Source organism: Taeniopygia guttata, chromosome 11, assembly GCF_048771995.1.
Source record: "Taeniopygia guttata chromosome 11, bTaeGut7.mat, whole genome shotgun sequence".
Classification (NCBI taxonomy): domain Eukaryota; kingdom Metazoa; phylum Chordata; class Aves; order Passeriformes; family Estrildidae; genus Taeniopygia; species Taeniopygia guttata.
Window position 1 is genome coordinate 13339558 of NC_133036.1, and position 21169 is coordinate 13360726.

General features: G+C 40.8%; 1 protein-coding gene across 3 annotated transcripts; it reads left to right on the forward strand.

The window, feature by feature from the left end:
• Nucleotides 1-5778: 5778 nt before the first annotated feature.
• N4BP1 (NEDD4 binding protein 1) lies at nucleotides 5779-20818 on the forward strand. 3 transcript variants are annotated; one of them, XM_030282138.4, is made up of 8 exons: nucleotides 5779-6188; nucleotides 8544-10303; nucleotides 14622-14752; nucleotides 15145-15241; nucleotides 16498-16605; nucleotides 18111-18218; nucleotides 18421-18478; nucleotides 20297-20434. In XM_030282138.4, exons 1-7 carry the CDS (start codon nucleotides 5946-5948, stop codon nucleotides 18440-18442), a joined length of 2469 nt encoding a protein of 822 aa, XP_030137998.4. In that variant the 5' UTR covers nucleotides 5779-5945; the 3' UTR covers nucleotides 18443-18478; nucleotides 20297-20434. The 3 variants fall into 3 exon arrangements, with proteins under 3 accessions (XP_030137998.4, XP_004176277.4, XP_032606273.3); XM_004176229.5 differs by lacking the exon at nucleotides 18421-18478 and having other exon boundaries at nucleotides 20297-20818; XM_032750382.3 differs by lacking the exons at nucleotides 16498-16605; nucleotides 18421-18478 and having other exon boundaries at nucleotides 20297-20818.
• Nucleotides 20819-21169: the final 351 nt, after the last annotated feature.

A 21169-nucleotide genomic window follows, 5' to 3' on the forward strand; every position in this document is an offset into this window, starting at 1 on the left:
ATTTACATCAGCTGATTAATAATACCACCATTTTTAGAAGAATTATATTAAGCCTTGTTCTCACAGGAAGCCTGTGAGTCCAATTTTTGACTGCAGTGCTTTCATATACCCCTCAAGAGAGGATCAATTACAGTGTAAATATATCAGAAACATCTTCACACACTTTGACAGTGTAGAAATCACTCTATGTACAGAAAGTCTGGCCCAGCTTACTCTCCACACACAAAAGTTAAAAAAACTTAGTGTGTTCAGAGGGAGTGCTCATCTGTAATTGAAGAAAAATATTGTTCTATTGAAGAAAATACAAGCCAAGTATTACCATACTGTTTCAGGCATTAAAATAATACTAAAATTTAGAACCAGATTCTGGAAAACCTTACTGAAGTAAATCAGCATTTAGTCTGCTCAGCAAACTGAAGTCAACAGGACCATACATTCAGGTGAATATTCATTTACCTTGGTCTTAACCTTGTAACAGATTTTGTGCAAATTATCTGCAAAATGACATAATTCAGACATAGATGTTTCTATACCTATTCTCACCTTGCTTTGCACAATTATAAAGAGAAAAACAAAAAGCAAATCAACCACAGTAAGGTTTACTACAGGATGTGTCTTTTAAAAGCATTAAAAGCCATTGTAATCACATTTTCACAGCTCATTGCATCCCTTGTACCTTTCAATTACTGGTGCAACTTCGCACCCACTCTGAAACTGAACTGAACCTCCCGGAAAAGACAGAAATCAGCTGTAAGGTCTTATTCTGTTAGCAGTCACCTACCCAACAGGTACAGCACACGCAAGGGCATTGCTCAGCAATTAACCATACCTAGTGCTTTACAGGGAAGAAAAAAAAAAAAAAAAAGGAAAATTAAATTCCAGTAGTCAGAGTAGTAGCAAAATCTTTATGAAAAATTTTAAAAAACCAAACACTTGGCTGCAAGAGTCATAAAACCTTAATGATGGTAAAGAGTCTCACTTTTGATAATCTCTAAAAAATTATTTGAAAGAGTTTTATGAAATCCCTAGAATTTAGAAAGATTAGCAAGTACGCTGCTTTAATTTTTTTGTAGTTGCAGAAACTTTGACAAAGTACTCTATTTTAAACTAACTTAGAGTGGCACTTAAACATTGCTTAATTTTTGCATTGCTCAGAGCCAGCTGCATGGTGCTGACACCGCTTCAGATTGGCATTTCTGCAAGTAATCCAGTAGTGTTCAAACCCTCTCACAATAAAGACTGTACTCTTAGGTTATCATTTGTTCTGTCAGTCATCCAAGTGAAGGTGCAATGTTTAAATACACAGTAGTCACACAGTGTGGTACCTTTAAAGTTACTGGTAATAATATAGCTAAATATTTACATTAGAAAAAGGCCCCACAAAATTGTCTCCTGGAACATTTCCCAGGCTAAATAACAGTCTTTGCCAATACACCTGCAGCTTTTTGCAACTAATTAAAAAACTTGAGCCAGCACACTCAAAAAGCCTCAAAAACCAAATGCAGAGTGCATTACTTGAAAAAAAAACTACCCATTCTCAACAATTGATGCATGTATAATTGCAGTACTTTTGTCTTTACTTCTTTTATAAAGCCTCGATTATTTACAACAGGTTATTTTGAAAGGAAATTTGAATTAAGAGAAGTAATCAAGGAATGGAATAATTAAAATTAAGGGATAGAATAAGTTTTGGTTAGGGAAACTACTAATTAGAGAACCTATACTTTGGATCCTTTTCAAAAAGTATGCCTCTTGATATGAAACTTGATGATCTAAAGGTTCATGGCAACAAATTCTCCAAAAGGGAAACCTTCTTAATCACCTTCTTAGTCACCAGGGCTTCAAGCACATGTAAATGTCTGTCACATCGTTACTATAATTGGGGACTTGAACAAGATGTAAAAATTTGTTTCTATAAAGCAATATTAAATAATTCAATTTCAAACCATTCTGGCTTTTTTCTCTGTAGTTCTGCAAACAACAAAAACAACAAAAAAATTTTAGTTAAAAAATATACCAATATTTCATAATAAGAATTTGGGGTTGCCTTACGCTTTAGGACAATATTACACACAAAGTTTGAGGGCTCTAGTTACGTTATTTCTATATCTTTCCTTCTGAAATACATAGAATTTATTTGAGGTATCATTCTTAGAATACACTACTATTTGTGCTGACTGCAAATTAAAGTTTTTGCTATTCACATTAATGCAGGATACTTCTTATACTCTAGTATTTTAAGTCCACATCCTGCAATCAACCAAATATTTAAATTTATGCATGCAAATAACCTCACTGAAGACCATAATACTGAGGATCAGAGCACCATCTGTAAAGTGTGTTCATAGACTGCATAGCTCTTTTACGCAGTACGAGTCTGAAAGACAGCCTGGAAATTCGTTTTCCTCCTTGTTCCAACCAGTACAGCTCCTGTTTCAAGGAGCCCAAACCCAAACTACTCAGGAAGGCCCAGTTTCATAAAATCATTCGCACAACCAATTTTCGATTGCAAAAATTCTAATAAAGAGCAAGCAGGTGCACCAGGCAGCTGAAGCAAGCTATTGCAAAACATGAAAAAAACCCCACACCTATTTACACATCATCATTACAGTATTTCCCCAACGGTAATGCAAATAATAAACTTGGCATCAACTCACATTCAGGGAAATCTCTAATATATTCGCAGGTGTGCCAAGCAGAAAAGCAAGACCAGGCATTGGGTGTGTCAAATTCCTGCAACTGCTACGAGCAAAATATTGCACTTTTCCATCTCTAAAATGAACTTACAAGATACAACCAAAGATCCAGGAAAGTGAAATTTCCCCTGCAACTGAACAGAGCCTGTCACTTAGGATATTTTACTGCAAAATAAATTCCTCCTATAGGAGGGAAACAAAATAATTCTTTCCCAACAAATCCACTTTGTAAGCAGCCTGTTGTAAGATGTCAGAGAATTTCCAGTGTTCTCAACCTTGCTCCCATTTAGGGTCTGTACACCTGCATTTGTGCTTATGGCAAGAGGCTTGAAATTTCTCCTAAGTATGAGGAAGATTAAGTTAAGGTTGCATTCCAAAACAAAAACAAAAACAAAAAAAAAGTAAAAATATTATATTTTTTCTAGTCCCCATCACAAGAATGCAGGGAGAAAGTTCCAACTTGTTTTAATAATTGTCCCATGTACATAATCGTTAGTAAACCTTTTCCATAGCATCTTTTTTCTTCCACTTCAAAAGGGCTTTAGTTTGCCTTGAATGTTACAATGTCAGGTACTACCCAATCTCAGCAGGCTGGGTCACAGAGCCACAGCTGCTCACACTCATAGCGACCTCCCTGAGAGCAGCCTCAGACCACTATAATGCATTTGAATACAGATTTATCAGGACTAAACCTAGAATTACACTTATACAATAAATTCAGCAGTGCAAACGTGTTTTATAAGCATGGCAAAAAAGACAAGAAAATATTCACAGCACCAAGCATTATCCACATCATTTAGAAGTCAGTAAGCCTTCTGTTATATGAGAGATTCCAAAAGACCATGTTGATGTGGTGGAAATAAATTTTCTTTCAGCTTTTTAATGATATTTTGTGTCTCAAAATGCTGGTAATTTCATTTTTATTATGAAGTTCCTTGCTTATAATGTCATTTGTAAGTAATAATAGCTAAAAGCAACATTGGCTGCAGTGTTTGCGTTGTAACAGTGGATGGCACCAATCACCTCAGAAATTATCTCCCTAAAAGTTAGATTACATTCTTAAGTGTGAACCTTGTAGCATAATTCAAATGTGAAAGCAAAATGCAAACGTGTAAACAACAAAAAGAGGGGAAATAATATTGTCTTCGGAAAAGTAGTTCAGGGGAAGCACCCTTCTTAAATATGACATTCCCTGTGAAAACCCTGTCCTGTGCAGAATGTTTGTGTACAAATGCCTGTGTACAATTTTGATTTTTTTTTTTTACCACTGTCACAGACAAATATCTTATTTGGCTCAAATAATGACTTTAAATTCAGATTGGAAAGTGTAGATAGCAATACCCGAACATAAGCTTCTAGCAAGATTTTCCTATGGGCTAAGAACTGCAAACTGTCATTTGCTTTAAAAGTTCTAATAGGGATACAAATGGCTTTTGAAAATGATATTTCATATTTCTATATTAAGCCTTTCCTGGTTTAACATACCAGTAGATTAAAACAAAATATGCACATTTAAATGTACAACAATAAAATATTTGTTCTCCCTTTGGAGGCTGTATTTAATGAACAGCTGCTAAAATCTAATTTCACAGTGATGCTAAAGAGTTGGCCAAAAGAAGCAGGACTCAAATAGTACCAAGGGGAACTTGGAAGATACTAACCTGTGTCTGGGATGGAATGAAAGGAGACATTTACTCCTTTGTACAACAGCTGGCCCATACTGTCAGATCCAGGCACACTAAAGTCAACAGCAGTCCCAGAGATACTTTTTAAGACCTGATCTTATCCTTCACGTCTCTTTAACAGCTTGGGGGGGGGGGGGGGCTGGCGGGGGAGGGAAGCAAAAGTGTGTCCTCTATATTTTCCGAGCTATCAGAGCTAAAGATTTGGGGATCGGAGCTACACTTCTGTCCCCTGCCATCAGAAGGGATAAAGCTTGCACTTCTTTTTAAGTGAACTCCAAGCAGGCAGTACCTACTGGCTGGTGCTAAAAGTGTGTTTCACCAAGGTCTCCCCGCCAGGCGGGGCAGGGAGCGGCCCCTCCGTGGGGCTGCGCCGGGCGATAAGAGCTGCGGGGAGCACTCGCAGTCTCCCGGGACACTCGGACAGGGATGAGAGGAGCCGAGGGGCGGGGAAGGACCGGGAGCGGGGATAGGCAGCCCGGGAGCGGGGATAGGGAGCCCGGGAGCGGGGATAGGGAGCCCGGGAGCGGGGATAAGGGGCCCGGGAGCGGGGATAGGCAGCCCGGGAGCGGGGATAGGCAGCCCGGGAGCGGGGATAGGCAGCCCGGGAGCGGGGATAGGCAGCCCGGGAGCGGGGATAGGGAGCCCGGGAGCGGGGATAGGCAGCCCGGGAGCGGGGATAGGCAGCCCGGGAGGGCTCTGTGCAGTGCGGGGCTCCTCAGCACCAGGGGCGGGAGCTGGCGCAGGATGCGCGGCCGGGGCTGTGCAGCTCCTGGAGCGGGGCCTGCGGAGGGTGACAAAGCTGGTCAAGGGACTAGAGTGTCGCTCTTAGAGAAAAGGCTGAGGAAGCTGGGACTGGTCAGCCCCGGGAAGAGACGACTGAGAGGGGACCTCATTGATGTGCATAAATATCTAAAGAGGCGGTGCTAAGAGGATGGACCAGGCTCTGCTCGGTGGTGAAACTGATGCATAGGAAGTTCCACCTGAATGTGAGGAAGAATTTCTTTCCTGTGCAGTGGCTGCGCACTGGAACAGGTTGCTCAGGAAGGCTGTGCGGTGCGGCGCGGAGCTGCCCAGGACGGCCGGGGCGCAATCCTGTTCCCGATGCCCCGGGATGGCCCTGCCCGGGCGGGAGCTCCGCTGCCCCGCCCTGCCCCTCACGCGGCCCTCAGGGGCGGGCGGCCCGGCCACACGGCGGCGCGGAGGGGCGGGGCTGGGCCGAGGCGGGGGCGGGGCGGGCGGGCGGGCCAGGGCCGGGCCGGAGGCGGACCGGCGGGGCGGGGCTGGGCCGGGGGCGGGGCCGGGCCGGGGGCGGGGCGGGGCTGGGCCAGGGCCGGGCCGGCGGGGGGCCGGGCCGGGCCGGGGCCGGGGCGGGCCGGGGGCGGGGCTGGGCCGGGGCGGGCCGGGGGCGGGGCCGGGGGCGGGGCCGAGCCGCCGGTGCAGCCATGGCGGCGCCGCTGCGGGCGGGCGCTGCCCGGCGCCGTCGCGGGCCGATGACGCGGGCGGTCGGTGCGGCGTTTCCCGGTGTCGCTGTTCCTGCTGCGGTGGGATCGCGCGCCCCGCGCTGATGGCGGCCCGCCGCACACCGCACGGCCCCGCGCCGGGGCCCGGGCTGGACGAGTTCACCGTCCCCGCCGAGAAGAGCAGCCTGCTGGAGCGCAGCCGGGGCCGCATCGAGGGCTTGTTCGAGGTGCGGCTGGCCGTGCTGGGGGCGCAGGGGGACTGGCGGCCCGCGCTGCAGCCGCCCAACGCCCGTGCCAGGATCTGGGTGCAGCTGGCGGGCCGCACGAAGGCCGTGAGCAGAGCCAAGGTACAGCGGGGTCTGCGTGCGGAGAGGCGCCGCACCGGTGCGGCCGCGGGGCGGAGGGAGAAAGGGCGGGGATAAACCGGGTGCCTCAGGAGGAAACAGAAACAGCGCTGCCTTGGCAGATGGGTGTGTGCCCGGTGCCAGGGAGTCTCCGTGTTTACTTAACCCAGGGGATAAAGCGAAACAACTCCTCTGGGAAGTGCAGAGTTCACGGGCACCGCGTTGTGAAATTGTCCAGCCCGCGCTAAGGTGTAGCACTGGTGGGGATGGGCCGAGTTTTGTTTTAAAGCGAGATTTAAAAGTTTTGCTTTCCTTCTTACTGCCAAATCAAGAAATTCCTCGGAGCTGTTTGGGCGTTGCATGGTTTGCCTTGCAGACTTCTGCTTATTCTGTGGCATTTTGTAGCTCGCTGGCGAAGCTCTTACTAAAGCTTAACGCAGTTAGTATTTCCTCCAGGTAAAAGTTGTCAGACCCGAACAGCCTCACCAGTCTGGAGCAGACAGTTCGCTTTTCAAGCCCGCTCTAACGCGTTAAGAGAACGGCCTGTGCGGGCTGTGTCTCAGAGGGGGCAGCAGTTGCTGTGAAGTGTCGTCACGAATGTTAAATGTCTTGCACAACTAATCTTTGGGGGAAGTTTCTCAGCAGTGATGCTGAAATTGATATTACTCATAATGAGCCTGGCAAGCACAGCTGCTTGAATCATGTGATGAGAACTTTGGTGTGAGTAGTAGCTAGGCTGAAAGTCCCTTTCAAACCCAAAATCTCGATATATGGACGTTGGTCGGTCTGGTTGTTTAACTACGCTTGGGTGTTCGCAGGGATCCGGAGCTTGTGTTTTGGGACTGATTTCAGACTTGGCAGCCTGCTTTCAAAAATTTTATTCCTTAACTATGTCATGCATGTGTTCCTCAACATGTAATGCACTTCCTTACAATGAGCTGTAAGAAAAATACTATGACTATAGGGGTTTGAATTATTTGACTCTGACATTTACTCTAAACCAATTTGCTTGGGCTCAGAGAATCAGGAAACTGTTACAGATAGCTATTTTTCTCCAGGTATCTGCAACTTCCCTTTTTTCTAGGAAATTAAAGCACAAGAAAGAAATAGCACAAGATTTCCATTTTCTAATTGCTGCCTTTCCGAACAAGATAAAAAAATGTTTTCTACTCTCAATACTTTAAGGGGTATGAAAAACGTGATTTCTCCTATGGGTAGAGCAGTTTTCAGACACCGTCTGGATTAATTATTGTACAGAAACTACAATTGCTTGTCTTCCATTGAAAGGTTTGGTGGTAACAATGTATGTTATAATTTTTTAGTCATAGATAATGTATAGGTTCTCCATTGCTACTTAGTTAAAAACAGAAGTTTCTAAATTTAGAGGATCCTTTTCACCAATTATGTTATCTTGTTGCTCTGCATAAGCAGTCATGTGATGAGTAAGGCGTGGAGAGTAACCCTGTGGGTTTTGCTGCCGAAGCAGTTTGTGCTGATATGCTCCTGAGGCAGCCTGCCTTGATACCCATGATGATGTAACTCGAGGTGATAGGAAATGATGTTACATTATTCATACCTTGTGTTGGTTCTCAGCTCCATTTTAAAAAAATTAATGTTTGAGAGTAAATATATGTAGTGTACTTGGCATTCTGCAGATACAATGACTGCAGCTTAGAAGCTGGTTTGACTTTAGTGAAGAATTTTAAGCACAGAAGGAGGTAGTTTGGGAAAAATAATGCTATCTGAAAGAATAAATAGTATACTATATTCACAGAGTTTTGAGCTCTTGATGCATTTAAAACAAGGTAGTATAGTGAATTAGCTTACAGGTGGCAGAAATAACATTGGGATTTTTTTTTTCAAACTTATTTGAAAATCTTGAACTATAGGAACACAGAAGTACCTGGAGCCTGGAGTTTTCTCAGTCAGTAACAAGAATATAGTCTGGCTGCTGGCATGATAAGCCTTAGGAAATGTACTTTGAAACTTTTCAGAAGTTCAGGTTCATGGACTAGGTAAAACTCTAGTGAAAGGCATTTGTTCATGAAGAGTTCTCTTTGACCAAAGAATAGGAAAATAAGTCTCTTCTGACAGTCTTTTAAACTGTTTGACCTACAAATTAAGTTACCTGTTACTATCAGGTATAAATGAGAGAATATAAAAGAGCCTTCTATGAGATCTATTTAAAATCATTTTAGATATTGGTGTTTTATTTCTATTGTCTTGTTTACTTTCTGACATGACTTATGCTAAGTTGGCTTTATTTTCTAATGTTTCTGTCCATTACTGACCTAGTAAAAACCAACTGTATATATTAGGTTTTCACAGCTATTCACTCTGCTCTCTTTCTGCTCTTAGGAGTACATCAAGGGGCTATGTGAACCTGAGCTAGAAGAAAAAGAATACTACCCAAAGGACATGCACTGCATCTTCGTTGGTGCACAGAGCCTGTTTCTCAACAGTCTTATTCAGGATACCTGTGCTGATGTAACAGTGCTGGAAATGGGATTTCTCAGTATTAAGGGGGGTGCAGAAGCTGTTGTTATGGCTCAAAGTCATGTGCAGCAGTTTGTGAAGCTTTTTGAGAATAATGAAAGCTTATTAAATGACAATGAATCGGAGATTAAAAAGCAGTTCAGACAATTTGTGGAAGCACATGCAGATAAGTATACAATGGATTTACTGATTTTGCCTAGTGCACTAAAAAGGGAACTCCTAGCTCTCACCCAAACTGCTGTTTCTGAAGGGGAGCCTGGTATCATAGATCTCACAGGTTCTGAAGGCCCACAGCAACTTGGACAGAACAGCACCTCCAAAGTCATTGCTGCAAACAGAGATGGAAGTGCAGGTGGGGAGGAAGCAAGAAGCAATGCTGGCACACCTGTAACCGAGCTTACAAAGCAAATGGACACTGTGTTTTCTGATGATTCTGAAACAGGATTTGTTCCCATAAAGGACCCTCTGTTAGAGGCAGTGGCCTTTAAAGAGAGGCAGTCATGTAAAAGGAGGTCCTCTGATGAGGAGGAAAGGCTTCCTAAAAAGCATTTCTCTTTGGAAGATGATCCACAAGTGAAATCTGCTTTACACAAGAATTCTTCAGACCCTGATGCAGTTATTGATCTGGTTTTGGATAGCTGCACAGAATCAGATGGTCCTACTTACTGCCTTAAAGAAGGTGATGCTCTCACTGAGGAAGTGGAATACAAGATTCTTGTGAACTTTTTCAGAACAATGGGATATTCCAAAAATATTGTTGAAAAAGTTATTGGTATCCTAGGACAATCTGTGGAACCATTAATATTGCTAGAAGAAATTGAAAAGGAAAGTTTGAAGTTTAAAAAAGAACATGAGCAGTCATCTCAAAAGCCTGGAACTGTCAATCTCCCTTTAGGAAATAATGTAAATAATTCACAAAAGCTAGAAGACAAAAGCATTTCTAGGAATAAAAGTCCACTTAAATCCAGTCATACTTCAAAGGAGATAAGAAATGAATATCACCATATAATTGGTGCTCCAGACACACAAGTTGGTGCAGAAGATAAAATGCATAGATTGGTATGTGAATCTTCTTCCCCTCCCAGCAAAAATTCAGTTCTCTGCCATAAACAGAGAGATGTTTATGGCCCTGGTAAGAATCATAACTCAAAGTCAAGCAATATAGAAACTGATGGTGGGGTAACTTCCAGCACTGTGCATGCTGGAACTCTAAAAGATGTTGGCTTTGTAGCCAGAGGGAGCTCAGATGTGCAGCATATCTCAAGTAAGAGTAAAACTACATTTCAGCAAAAATCTGCAGGGCCCTCAACTGTACAGAGCAACCACCCTGGTTCTGAGGAGCAGCTGGGACACTGCAGCTCTTCTCAAGCAAGACCTCTCCACCAGCGCCTTTCCCAAACATCACATTGTGACAATCCTGTCCCAGACCAGTTACTGTCTTCACAAAAACACACTTCAAAGCCAGACAGAGACACACTGGGACCACATCCAGATCATTCAGTTACTGGAGTTCAAAGATTTTTGGACTCTCTGAAGGAGCCATACAAATTGGAGTTGATAAATGAACCTGGAAAACCATATTTAAAACATATAATTATTGATGGAAGCAATGTTGCAATTTCGTAAGTATGGTTCTTTTCAGCTATCCCTTTATTAACAGTTCAATGAACTTTCAGATTAAATGGGGGCTAAGAGGTTGCAGTGGCAGGTGTTAAGGTTTTGCTAGCTAGGTTTTTGGTGTGCCTGTACACAGTTGTGCTATTTCAGAGTAACCTGATTTGAATCACCAGTGTTCAGCTCAATGTAACACTTCAGCCAGAAGTAATCTCAGGGCAAGCTTTGCTCTGTTGCAATCAGCATTATGCATGAAGTGTAATTTGCTTTGCCAGTGCCTAACAACGAAGTTAAATTATTGTCAGCTTAAGTCGTTTGGATTTGGGGAAATTTTTTGTGCTCTTAATATCTTGTAGTTAATGAAGGTTCTCATTTATTAGCGACATATTTCAGCTCCATCAGCATTGCATTTCTTGGATCCTGTTATTATTTGCAAATGTATATACGTATATTTGCCAACTATGAATGTGCATTACTGAGGTTCCAATATTTCCTTCATGCACCCCAGTGGATTGGCTACATACACCCCACACTGGAGTAGGGCATAGTAGCTGGGTGTTACTGACATACAGGCTCCTGAAAGGTTATATAACACCTGGTGCCTCCTACCCAACCAAATGAAAACTGGTTATGAAACGTAAAGGACCGAGCTGCCTCAAAATAGCAGAACCATAGATATTCAAATGACCTACTAAATAATCAATACCTGGGGACCTGTTGGTTCAATCTTGTAGGTATTCTGCAGCTTCCCTCTGGCTAAATAAAACCTCGTTTTTTTCTTGCATTTCATAAAGTGAAGGTTTTTTTGCAAAATTGCTTTGAATTGTTCTTAATTTTACTTCTCAATACCCTGAGAACTGCTTCCATGCCTATACTGATTCAGGGTTCTTTTGGTCCCCTTTTTTGATGGGCGTGTGGGTATTAATGTATCACCTACATGCTTAGACTAATGCTCTATGGGTTCCTGAATCATTGCTTGCCTCATGTCATAAGTCTAGAAAACTGCAAAAGCCGTAGAATATTTTCTTTTGACATGTGCAGCACGTTAATCTGTTGACTGTGTTGTTATCACAACGTCCCAGGGTGCTTGTGGAATGAGGGAATGCCCAGAGTTTACCCCAGCAGTTTACAAGGTGGTTCTTTTTAATTACCTGGTTTTGTATACTGAAAACATACATTGAGGGTAGACCGCAGTATCCAGTTGTCGGATAATTTAAATTTTATTAAAATATGGAAGAAACTCAGAATGAGAGAATAATTGAATGGAATTACATCTTCCTAGAATAGTTTGTAAATAATATGTACTTGTGGTGGTGCAACCAATCAGAAGCCTCAGGTGCCCAAACAAGGTGGGAAACAAAGGTAAGTAATTATCCTTTGAAGCCTTGGTAAACTATTTACCTGAATCACAGCCCGAGTGGAGGGGCACCATGGCTCCTGTGCTTTGGGGAAGAAAGCCCAGGAGTTACCGAGTTGAGTTGTGGCCAGGGAGACATTTACTGCTGGCCAAAGTCAAGTCATCTTGTGGCCCTGTAGCCAGCGCTCCTGAGCGAGGCCCCTTGAGCTCTCCTGGGGCTCAGCAGCTCTGGCAGCGCCTCCCTCGAGTGGGACATGCTCAGAGCTCACAGATCCTCAGAGGACTGATCCTGGCAGCAAAGCTGCCACACACCCCTCCACACTTCCTGCGGTGCGACCCTTGCATGTTGGGAAATGCAAAGAGACTTGGTGTGAGCATCTCACTGACGCTGAGGGGAATTTGTTGACAAGTTCCTTTAAGCACAGGAAATTAGGTGGGTACATTGTGTACCCGTGTGTGTGAATTGATTGTTGTATGAATGTTACTGCCTCAAATCTACAGTTAAGTCATTGTTATAACTATAGCGAGCCCTATGGAATTGCTTTGTAAATGTCAAAGTACTCAGTGATTCAGTGCTGCTAAACCCTTTTGCACCTTTATGCACCTTTACCTTTGCATCCATATGCTTTGCACCCTCACCCCCTTCTGCATTCCTGGCTTCTGTGTAAATCAGTGCAAACTGATTCTAATTTGATCTTTGTATACCTTAACCTGTGCAGAAAATAATGAGCTTACTCTTCACAAATTCACAAGAGTGAATGTTGCCTCCAAACTCTGTGAAGCCATATTTTCACAAATTCATACCAAACCCTGCCTTTGGCAATACCTTTGACAGTGTTTCTTTAAGCAGCCAAGCCACTCATTTGCGGCAGTATTTACTTTAGTTACAAACTAAAGGGAAAATATTACATGTCCCAGAAGGCAACCTGCTTTTTGCTGATTTGTGCTGCTTGTGATCATATTTTGTTTAATTTAGGAAATACCTTTGTAGGGTCTTCACAGGATATTAAAGAACTGGGACAGGCAAAAGCAGTATTTGCAATGGCATTTGCAGAAATTTGCAGAACAGATACAATCTTTGGGATGGGTATCTTGAAAAGACCATCTTGCTGTAGTGATTTGTTGTCCCTTCAGGTGTTTATCTAACTCAGTTAAAGCATTTCTTATTTAATTTAGTTTAGTGCTGACATATTTTTTCATATTATTGCTTACATTAATTCTACATGTTATTTGATAAAGTTGCTTCTATTTGCATGCTTTTTTAAGTTTTATCAGAGCAGGATTTTGTGATCATCCAGGACAAGTTTTTCTAAGCTTCAGAATACTTAAAAAACAGTACACTGTAGTTCAGCCAGCTTGGAGTTCTAAAACGGGAGGATGAACAAGAAGACAAAGCATCAATTTTGACATGAATATTGAGACCTCTGCATTTCTTGAAGTCCAGTTGAGAACCATTAATTCATTGAAAATATTTAACAGAGTTTTCCCATTTAATGAATAGGATGCCTAACTTTAATGGGATAATGACTGCATTTAAAGTTTATGTTCCAGAAGGTTTATAGAGAGTAACTTTTCTATTAAAATTGCCTTCCTTTTTTGACTGTTCTTGGCACCAAGAATGCTTAATTTTATTAAGGACAATGTGGCAGAGTATTTTTTTTCCCTCTGGAAATTCTGTTAGTAAGTCAGATCTTTTTTGCCTTTTATATTTCAGATATGGCTTATTCTTTTTTCTTCTTTTCTACATTAAAAATTTCTCTTGAAATTCAGAGAACCTTAATAGATTTACATTTAGATAAACATATTTTTTACAGAATTTACAAAATTGGAAAAGTATAAATGAATGCTACTCGGGCTGAGTTTCACTGTAAAATATTTCCATGAAAATCTTTCAAACACCATTACGTTGGGAGGATTTCTTGGTAGGTTAAACTAGGGTTTAAAGATAGGATTCTGTTCAAAAGTAATAGGGCTTATATTAGGGTTAATTATAAGCACTTGCCTATTATTTGGGAGACTGGTTTAAAAAAGGAATACCACTTGCTCACTTATTGTTAAAAGTACTTTGTAGTGATTTGACATCTAATTCAAAACACAGATTATACACTATTTTTCAAGAAATGCTTTGGCTGTTCATACCATCAGTGCTCAATCAGTGTGTCTTTTCTAGGGAATCATATCTTTGTTTTGTCTAAGTGTAGCCTCTATGGAAAGGCTGGAGTCTGGTTAGACAGTTAATTGTGCCATGTTAAACAGGCAAATAGGGTCACTGGGATACTTCCAGTTAGGAAGGACCTCACAAGGTCATCAGTTCAAGTCTTTGTGTCCCCTCATTTTAGGCAGTTGCTGGTTTTTCTGGAAAGTCACGTAAGGGAGTTGTAAAAACAGATCATGAATATCTTAAATTTTTTAATGGAGAAAAAAATATTAATGTCAAAATATAATGTTTTGAAAATATTTCTTTAAAGAAATTTCATTATTTTGCTTCAAAATACTTGTTCAGACTGTTGAAATGAAGGGAGAGGAGGCCTAAAAGTATCAGGGAGCTGTTCAGATGTAATCCTTGGTAATCAGTTGAACCAAAGGTGTTCTATTATGTAGTAGGACTGTATTTGGAGCTACTACAATATTGGATTATTATTGTTTTAATCTATAAATTGAGTTCAGAAACTATCACTATGGGCCTCTTTTTTAAAGCTAAACATGCTTCTGATTACTCCATTGTTGTTGTGCCCAGGAAACCGAAAGGAGGCTGAGCTATAAAGATGCAAAATGATACATCTGTTATCTTCTGCTGAAGAGCTCTTTCCATTTAGAAGATTCTTTATCTTTAACACCCATCTGCCTTTTCTTTTCCTGAGGCTCTATGTGGGACTTTCAGCTTCACTTGGCAAGGTTTTGTTCCATTTTCTTTGTTTTCCTGGTATAAAACCCTAGAGAAATTAATCTCCCTTCTGTTTCACCCTCAGTCATGGTCTAAGGAAATTCTTCTCCTGTCGAGGAATTGCAATAGCTGTTGACTACTTTTGGAAACGTGGCCACAGAAATATTACTGTGTTTGTTCCACAGTGGAGAACGAGACGTGACCCTTCCATTACAGGTGAGGGACATTTCCTAATGTTTCCTTAATTAAACCAGACTGTAACTTTTTCTTTGGGTACTTCTGTGAAGACTAAATGGAGAAGGAATGTTTCATCAAATGCTGAGCAGGAGCCGTCTGGCTGCTCAGCATCACTAATTGGGTTTCCATACACAGTGTGAGAGACCCTGAAATGCTCTTTAGGCTAACAGGTGTGCCATCAGTGGAGGCCTGTTTGGGTTGGGTTTTGTTTGCTCTTTAATTTCTAGTTTTGACCTCCCCTTCCCCATTTTTATTGTATGAGCAATTCTTCAGCTGTCAATGTCATTTCTATAGCTTAATTGGTACAAAAATAACCCATCTTCTCTCTGCTAATTTTATCTCAGACTAATTGTCAAATCATGTTTTAACAGAGCAGAATTTCTTAACGCAGCTGGAGGATGTTGGAATATTGTCTTTAACCCCTGCAAGGATGGTTTTAGGAGCAAGAATTGCTGCTCATGATGACAGGTACAGAATATATGTATTTTTAAAGCTGTTTCAAACATCTGACTAATGGTTGTAAAAGCTCGATATTTCACAAGCAGTTCTGTTAGCTAATTCTGCAACCTTTCTAGACAGAGTTATGCATCCAACTTAAGACTGAGTTTTGCATCTGTTACATTATTTCACTGTTGTAGGAAACACTACTGTGCATTCAGAAAGTCACAGAGAACTACAAATTTTCATGGCAATTAAAAAAAAAAAAGGCTGTCTGAAGAAATTAATCCTCCAGTAATGTTTTTATGCTTTTCTGGTCATCACTCTATCCCTAAATTGTCTTTTATTCTTGGGGCATAAATCAGCTGTTGAGATACTATTTAGCTCCATTTTCTTCTTGGTGCCATGTTGCCACGCAGACCTTGCTGTGTGTTTGGAGCAGTGTATTTGTAACAATGCATAAGCCAGCCATAAGTGAACTTCTAAATTAATTTGACCACCAAAGATCAACTATAAAATGTGCGGATCATCTGGCAGTGAACAAGACACAGTAAGCTTTGGGAGTCTGTGGGAGTTTCCTAGTACTTCATTAATGTTTTATATATACCCAGCCTTTCATAAGAAATGCTCTGGCAGTGCAGTTGAGATTACTGTGGAAATAAGTGTTATAATAACACACCTGCACTTTTGTTAAAAGCATGCACTTTCTTTAAAAGGACACCATCCATTATCTTGTGGCTAAAATTGTTTCAAATGGCAAAAAATGTATTTTCAGAGACATTATAAAAGAAAGCAAATCTTTTTTTCTTAATAAATCAGTAGTTGTTTTGTAATAGTTTAACAGAAAGGTTTTTAAGAAGTGTTGACAGAGCAAATAACTAACATGCAGAACACAGACTTTAATGCTAAGCAAAATAGTGTATGGAAATGAGTTTGGTTTGGATTGTGTAATAAATACTGTACTGCATAAAACATGCCATTTACCTGTGCAAATATTTAGATTATGGGATTTGGGGGTTTTTGCGTCTGTGGGTTTGTTTGTTTGGGTTTTTTAATGGAGAAGAAAACATCACATGCGGACTCTGCTGCACTAAATAAGTGCATGCTGCGGAAAACATTGTTGTAAGTTTAAGGTGGGTAAAAATAGAGTAATTTCCTGGCAATCAAGGTGCTTGTTTTCATGCAAATAGATTACTTTGGGATGATGAAATGTTTAGTTTTCTACATCTTTGGATTGTTTTCAGCAAAACAAACTATCTTGGTGATCTTTGGAATTAATTTTACAGATTTTTATTACACCTTGCTGCTAGAACTGGAGGTGTTATTGTGACTAATGATAACTTGAGAGAATTTGTGACAGAATCATTTGCCTGGAGAGAAATTATTCAAAAAAGGTAATAATTGGATTTCTGTGAAGTCTTAAAAGGATGTCTGTCCTTGCAGTTGTAGGCACTCTTACCTACATGTGGGATTTTGCTATATTTTATTAATCTGTCATGCAATTCTGGTAGATCCGAATAAAGTATTCTGTGACTCACTGTGGTGATTCATGGCCTTACAGTCATGTGTTGGGTAGTCTAATGTCCATCTTATTCATACATTCTGTCATGTATGTGTGTTCATTGCTCTCATAAGCAGGAGCTTGGTGTAACAGCACGTGTGTCACTTCTGAAGGTCAGTGCTGGATCTTGTTTGAGCAGTCCACTTTCACAGCCTCTCTTGTCTGAAAGCTCATTTTTTTTCAGGGAGACGATAGCTGATGAGGATATAGTGTCACTTTTAATTATTCAGAATCAATCACTCTACTCAAGTGGGACAGATTGTCACAGCTAAACAAAATGAGCACTTGCAGCATATCCATATAGCCATTTCCCTGCAATTGTTCTTTGGGTTTAGATGACTTCACTTAGTTATCAAATATCCCTGCTTCATCTTGTGGACTTTTGTTTCTGCTTGTTTCTTCTTGTTTGTTGAGTTTGTGTGTTTGGGATTTTTTTTTTCCAGTTTCAGTTAAATCAGGGTATTTTACTGCTGAGGTGTGATCTTCTGTTAGTAAAATTTTCCATTAATCCCTCAGTGTCCCTGACATTTTCTGAGGGTACGTCTGTTACAGTGGCTGGGGTCAGTATAGCTCTAATGAAATAAGGAACTAAAAACTTGCCCTGGATTCACACAATATAGCTGCAAGACCATGGAGTTGATGCTGGCTGATCATGTAGACATTTACATCATTTCTTGAGTGAATTCTACCCAAGTCAGGTTCTGTCCTCCCACAGAACTTTAGCAAGAATACTTGGCGTGACATCTTGAGTCTGTGGTTTTTTAAGAGCTTGTGTTAACATCTGCTATTAGTTTTACTTCTGGGGAAATTCCACTGTACCAGATCTCCTTCTTGCAGATAAATTTCAGTTGAACTGGGTTGGTGTTTTTTTTAATGCAGATTTCTACCTATCCCAAAGTGATTCCAGAAAAAAAGTTTTATGTCTTAACTGTAAACATTTAATACCATATTTCTTAGTTGTGTGGGTTTCTGCTAACACAGGTATTTCAGCTACAGACTGAAGATCCTTGCAAGGAAAAGGAGTTAGAACAACCAAAAAATCTCTTAATCCGCTGGAAAATTCCACCATGGTCTTTTTGCAAATTTTCAGTCATAAAAGTTGCTGTAAAAGAAAAAAAAAAAAAATAAAGGGAAAGCTGTGCTCTGCAGTGTAATAGGGAGAGTTCACAGCTCCCATGGAATTAGACTTGGAATACTGGTTGTGTCTTAGTTGGGTTTACTAATTAGTCTTCAGGGACTCCTCATGTGGTGTCTACCCTAAGGAAATTCATCCTGTGCTCCAAAGGTGAAGGACAGCAAGGGTGAAATACCTTGTTATTTAAAAGAGCTCTCTTGCAGGTTGCTCCAGTACACTTTTGTTGGTGACATATTTATGGTTCCTGATGATCCTCTGGGAAGAAATGGACCCAGATTAGATGACTTCCTTCGAAGTGAAGGCTGTTCTAGGTATAAACACTATTTTCACTTTTGTTTGACACAGTTATTTCACATTTGAAATAAACTGTTCTCCTGCTTCACTTGCACACCTGTAAAGCACACCTGTAAAGCACAGTAAAGTTAAGCAGGAACACTATAGCACTTAGCAGTTTAACAAAAAAAAAAAAAAAAAAAAAAAACCAACAAAACAACGTTTTTCCTGTTACTTCAGTTGGTTCAGAAACTGCTGGTGACATTTCCCTCTAACCGAGAGCTATCTGTGAACTGAGGTAAGTATGACAAAAGCTTCTGAGATTTGGCTGTGGTGTCTTTCATGCATGGGTGTGTTAACAGCACCCAGAGGTGCCAGAGATGTGAGTATATGTGTTGTTAATTACACTGATGTTATCTAAGGCACCTTGGTTGGTCACTTCATGGTGGGACAATAGGTGCTACAAACACTTTGCACTTGGGTTCTTTTTGTCAAGGGGAGACACTTCACCTCATGGTTGAGAGTACTTTACTGTTGTCAAAACAATTTTTGAGGCATTGTTATTAAATCTGTTTGTATTTGAGTAATAATTATAAATATTAATTAATATATGTTGTTCGTTTAAAAGTAATGTACTTTTAAAATGTGCACATATTCAAAGTACGAATTTGCTTTGCATGAACTGCCAAGATTTGAGGATTAGTTTGCTCTTTTGCACAAGATGATAATATGCTGTTCTTTCACCAGTTTAGGAATTGGAAATGCTATTAATTCTGAGGAGTGTTGAGAGGGCTTTTAAAAACAAGTGAGGTAACTTTAAAATTCTCAACAGAAAAGGCAAGCTATTCTTAAGGATTAATAGAAAGAATAAGCAAGAATCTCATCTACTGTAAACATTTGAGGATAGTAAAACATTTTTATACTATAGATTACAAGCTGATTTGAAAATAAGTGTGTTGACATTTAAAAGCAAGTGTAGTGCTAGAACTCCAGAAGAAAATGCAGAATATTCAAGCTCTTATACAAAACCTCTGAGATGTTTATTTGAAGCACTGTTTTACTTGCCTGTCTGAGAGAAATAAAATGAAAACAATCTTCTGAGGTAGGTGAGTGTGATGATTGTAGAAATGTAGAGAGTCTTTTGAGAAGACCACAGAAGAGCTTGGTTTCTTATCTGTGAACTTGGAACTGGAACTAGGCTTTGGTGTTTGTTTTGGGGTTGGGCTGGGGAAGGGTGGTGGACCAGGAAGAACAGAGAAAAGCTGCCAGTGCAAAGAGTTAATTTTGTTCCTTCCCTATGACTTTCTACATGATTTAAATGATGCAGAAAATACAAATGACACCAGGAACAAGATCAGAAGCTGGCAGGACCTTCAGCAGTTAGAAAACCTTTCCACACTGAGTAACTCGAGGTGTCATAACCCAAATGCTTTTAAAATAGAGCTCTGTAATTTAGGTACTGTTTCCCTTGGTGGTAGGAAACTAGACTCTAACATGAGTTCCACTTCACATTTCTCTGGTATCTGCTGGTGTCTGAAGTAGGCTGACCTTTATATTTTGTAGTGCTTGCACTAGAGTAGCAAAACTTTAAAGTCTGAAATGAAATTGCAATAATTAAGAGTATTCAAATCCTGAGATTGCTAAAACAACTTCATTGGCCTGTTAAGGATACCATACAAAGGAAAATGGTCTAAAAATTAGCACAGCTCTGTCCAGAGCAAAAGTACATGAGGAATAGTCTCTTGTGAAGCAGTCTTGGAAGCCCCTTTGGTCTGTCAGCATTTTCACATGCTCCACGTCAGTATACATGTGTTCAATATATCTATACCTTCATAAAATTTGCTATAATCTGCCAAGTAAAGGACTCACAGCATATTGAGGCTATTCCTGGGTGATATTAATGTTAGTTGTGCCAATTTAATATCGAGAGCTGTTACACCTCCTGTTTTGTTTCACTTTGAAAGAATGTTTGTCATTTGATTCCAGTCAGTAACTGCAATGAGCAGCAGGGAAGTTTTAATTATACACATTTGTCTTTTCTTTCTCATATACAGAGAGGACTACAGTTAGCATGTCCTTTAGCTTAATTAATTTTAAGAATTATTTTGTTCCATAGAGATTCCTGGTCAACACACAAGGCTTTGCAGAGCAGTGGACAATATTCTTCCGAGACACCCTTTTTCCTCCCCGAAGTGAGCAGTGGCGGTCGACAGCCTGGAGGCAGAGTGCAGGATGATCGTTCATCCCCGTGGCTTCCACGGGAAGAAAACACAGAGCCTTGTCCAGCAATTCCATCACAGAGATCTCCCTCAGAAACAGCCCAGCTAAGAGAAGCCCTGATCAAAATTTTTCCTGACTATGATCAAAGGCAGAAGATCGATCAAATACTATCTAATCATCCATTTATGAGAGATCTTAATGCACTGTCTGCCATGGTGCTTGACTGAATGCTTACACAGCTTTTATATCACAACTGCTCTGACTAACAATTATCAATGTGAAGAAAAATGTCGCTCTTTTATGTTACTTTGTGAATATTAAAAACATAATTTTATTTGTATAAACAAAGATATTTTTCTCTATGTTCTGTTGCTAATAGATGCCAGGTTTTGGTAAATTAAAAACTGCTTCTACTACAGCTTTTTAGTCATATTTTCTATGAAAAAAACCCCAAGTCTTCTGCTTCACTTGAACTGCTTATTAAAGCAGTGGCGGTAGTCCCTTTTGAGCAGTGCGTTAATGCTTTCTACAAAACCCTTTTCCTGAAGGCAGAATTCCCGTCATTGGAGACCCGCGTGTGGGAGCAGCTGCCAGCAGGCGGCGGCCGCGGGCCCGTGAGGATCCCCGGGAAGGGCCTGAAAATCCAAGGAAATCCCATTTGCTCTTTCAGGCTGGAAGTGCTGTGTGGGGTGGTTAGAAGAGAAAGTATAAATTCACAGCTCTCAGGAAGAAGGTGTTTTGAATTCTTTCAAAGATTTGAAACCTTACA

Coding starts and splice junctions, on each gene's coding strand:
- N4BP1 (XM_004176229.5), top strand. CDS start 5,946: ATGGCGGCCCGCCGCACACCGCACGGCCCCGCGCCGGGGCCCGGGCTG. Junction 10,304..14,621: donor GGAAGCAATGTTGCAATTTC/GTAAGTATGGTT, acceptor TTTCACCCTCAG/TCATGGTCTAAGGAAATTCT. Junction 15,242..16,497: donor ATTGCTGCTCATGATGACAG/GTACAGAATATA, acceptor TTAATTTTACAG/ATTTTTATTACACCTTGCTG.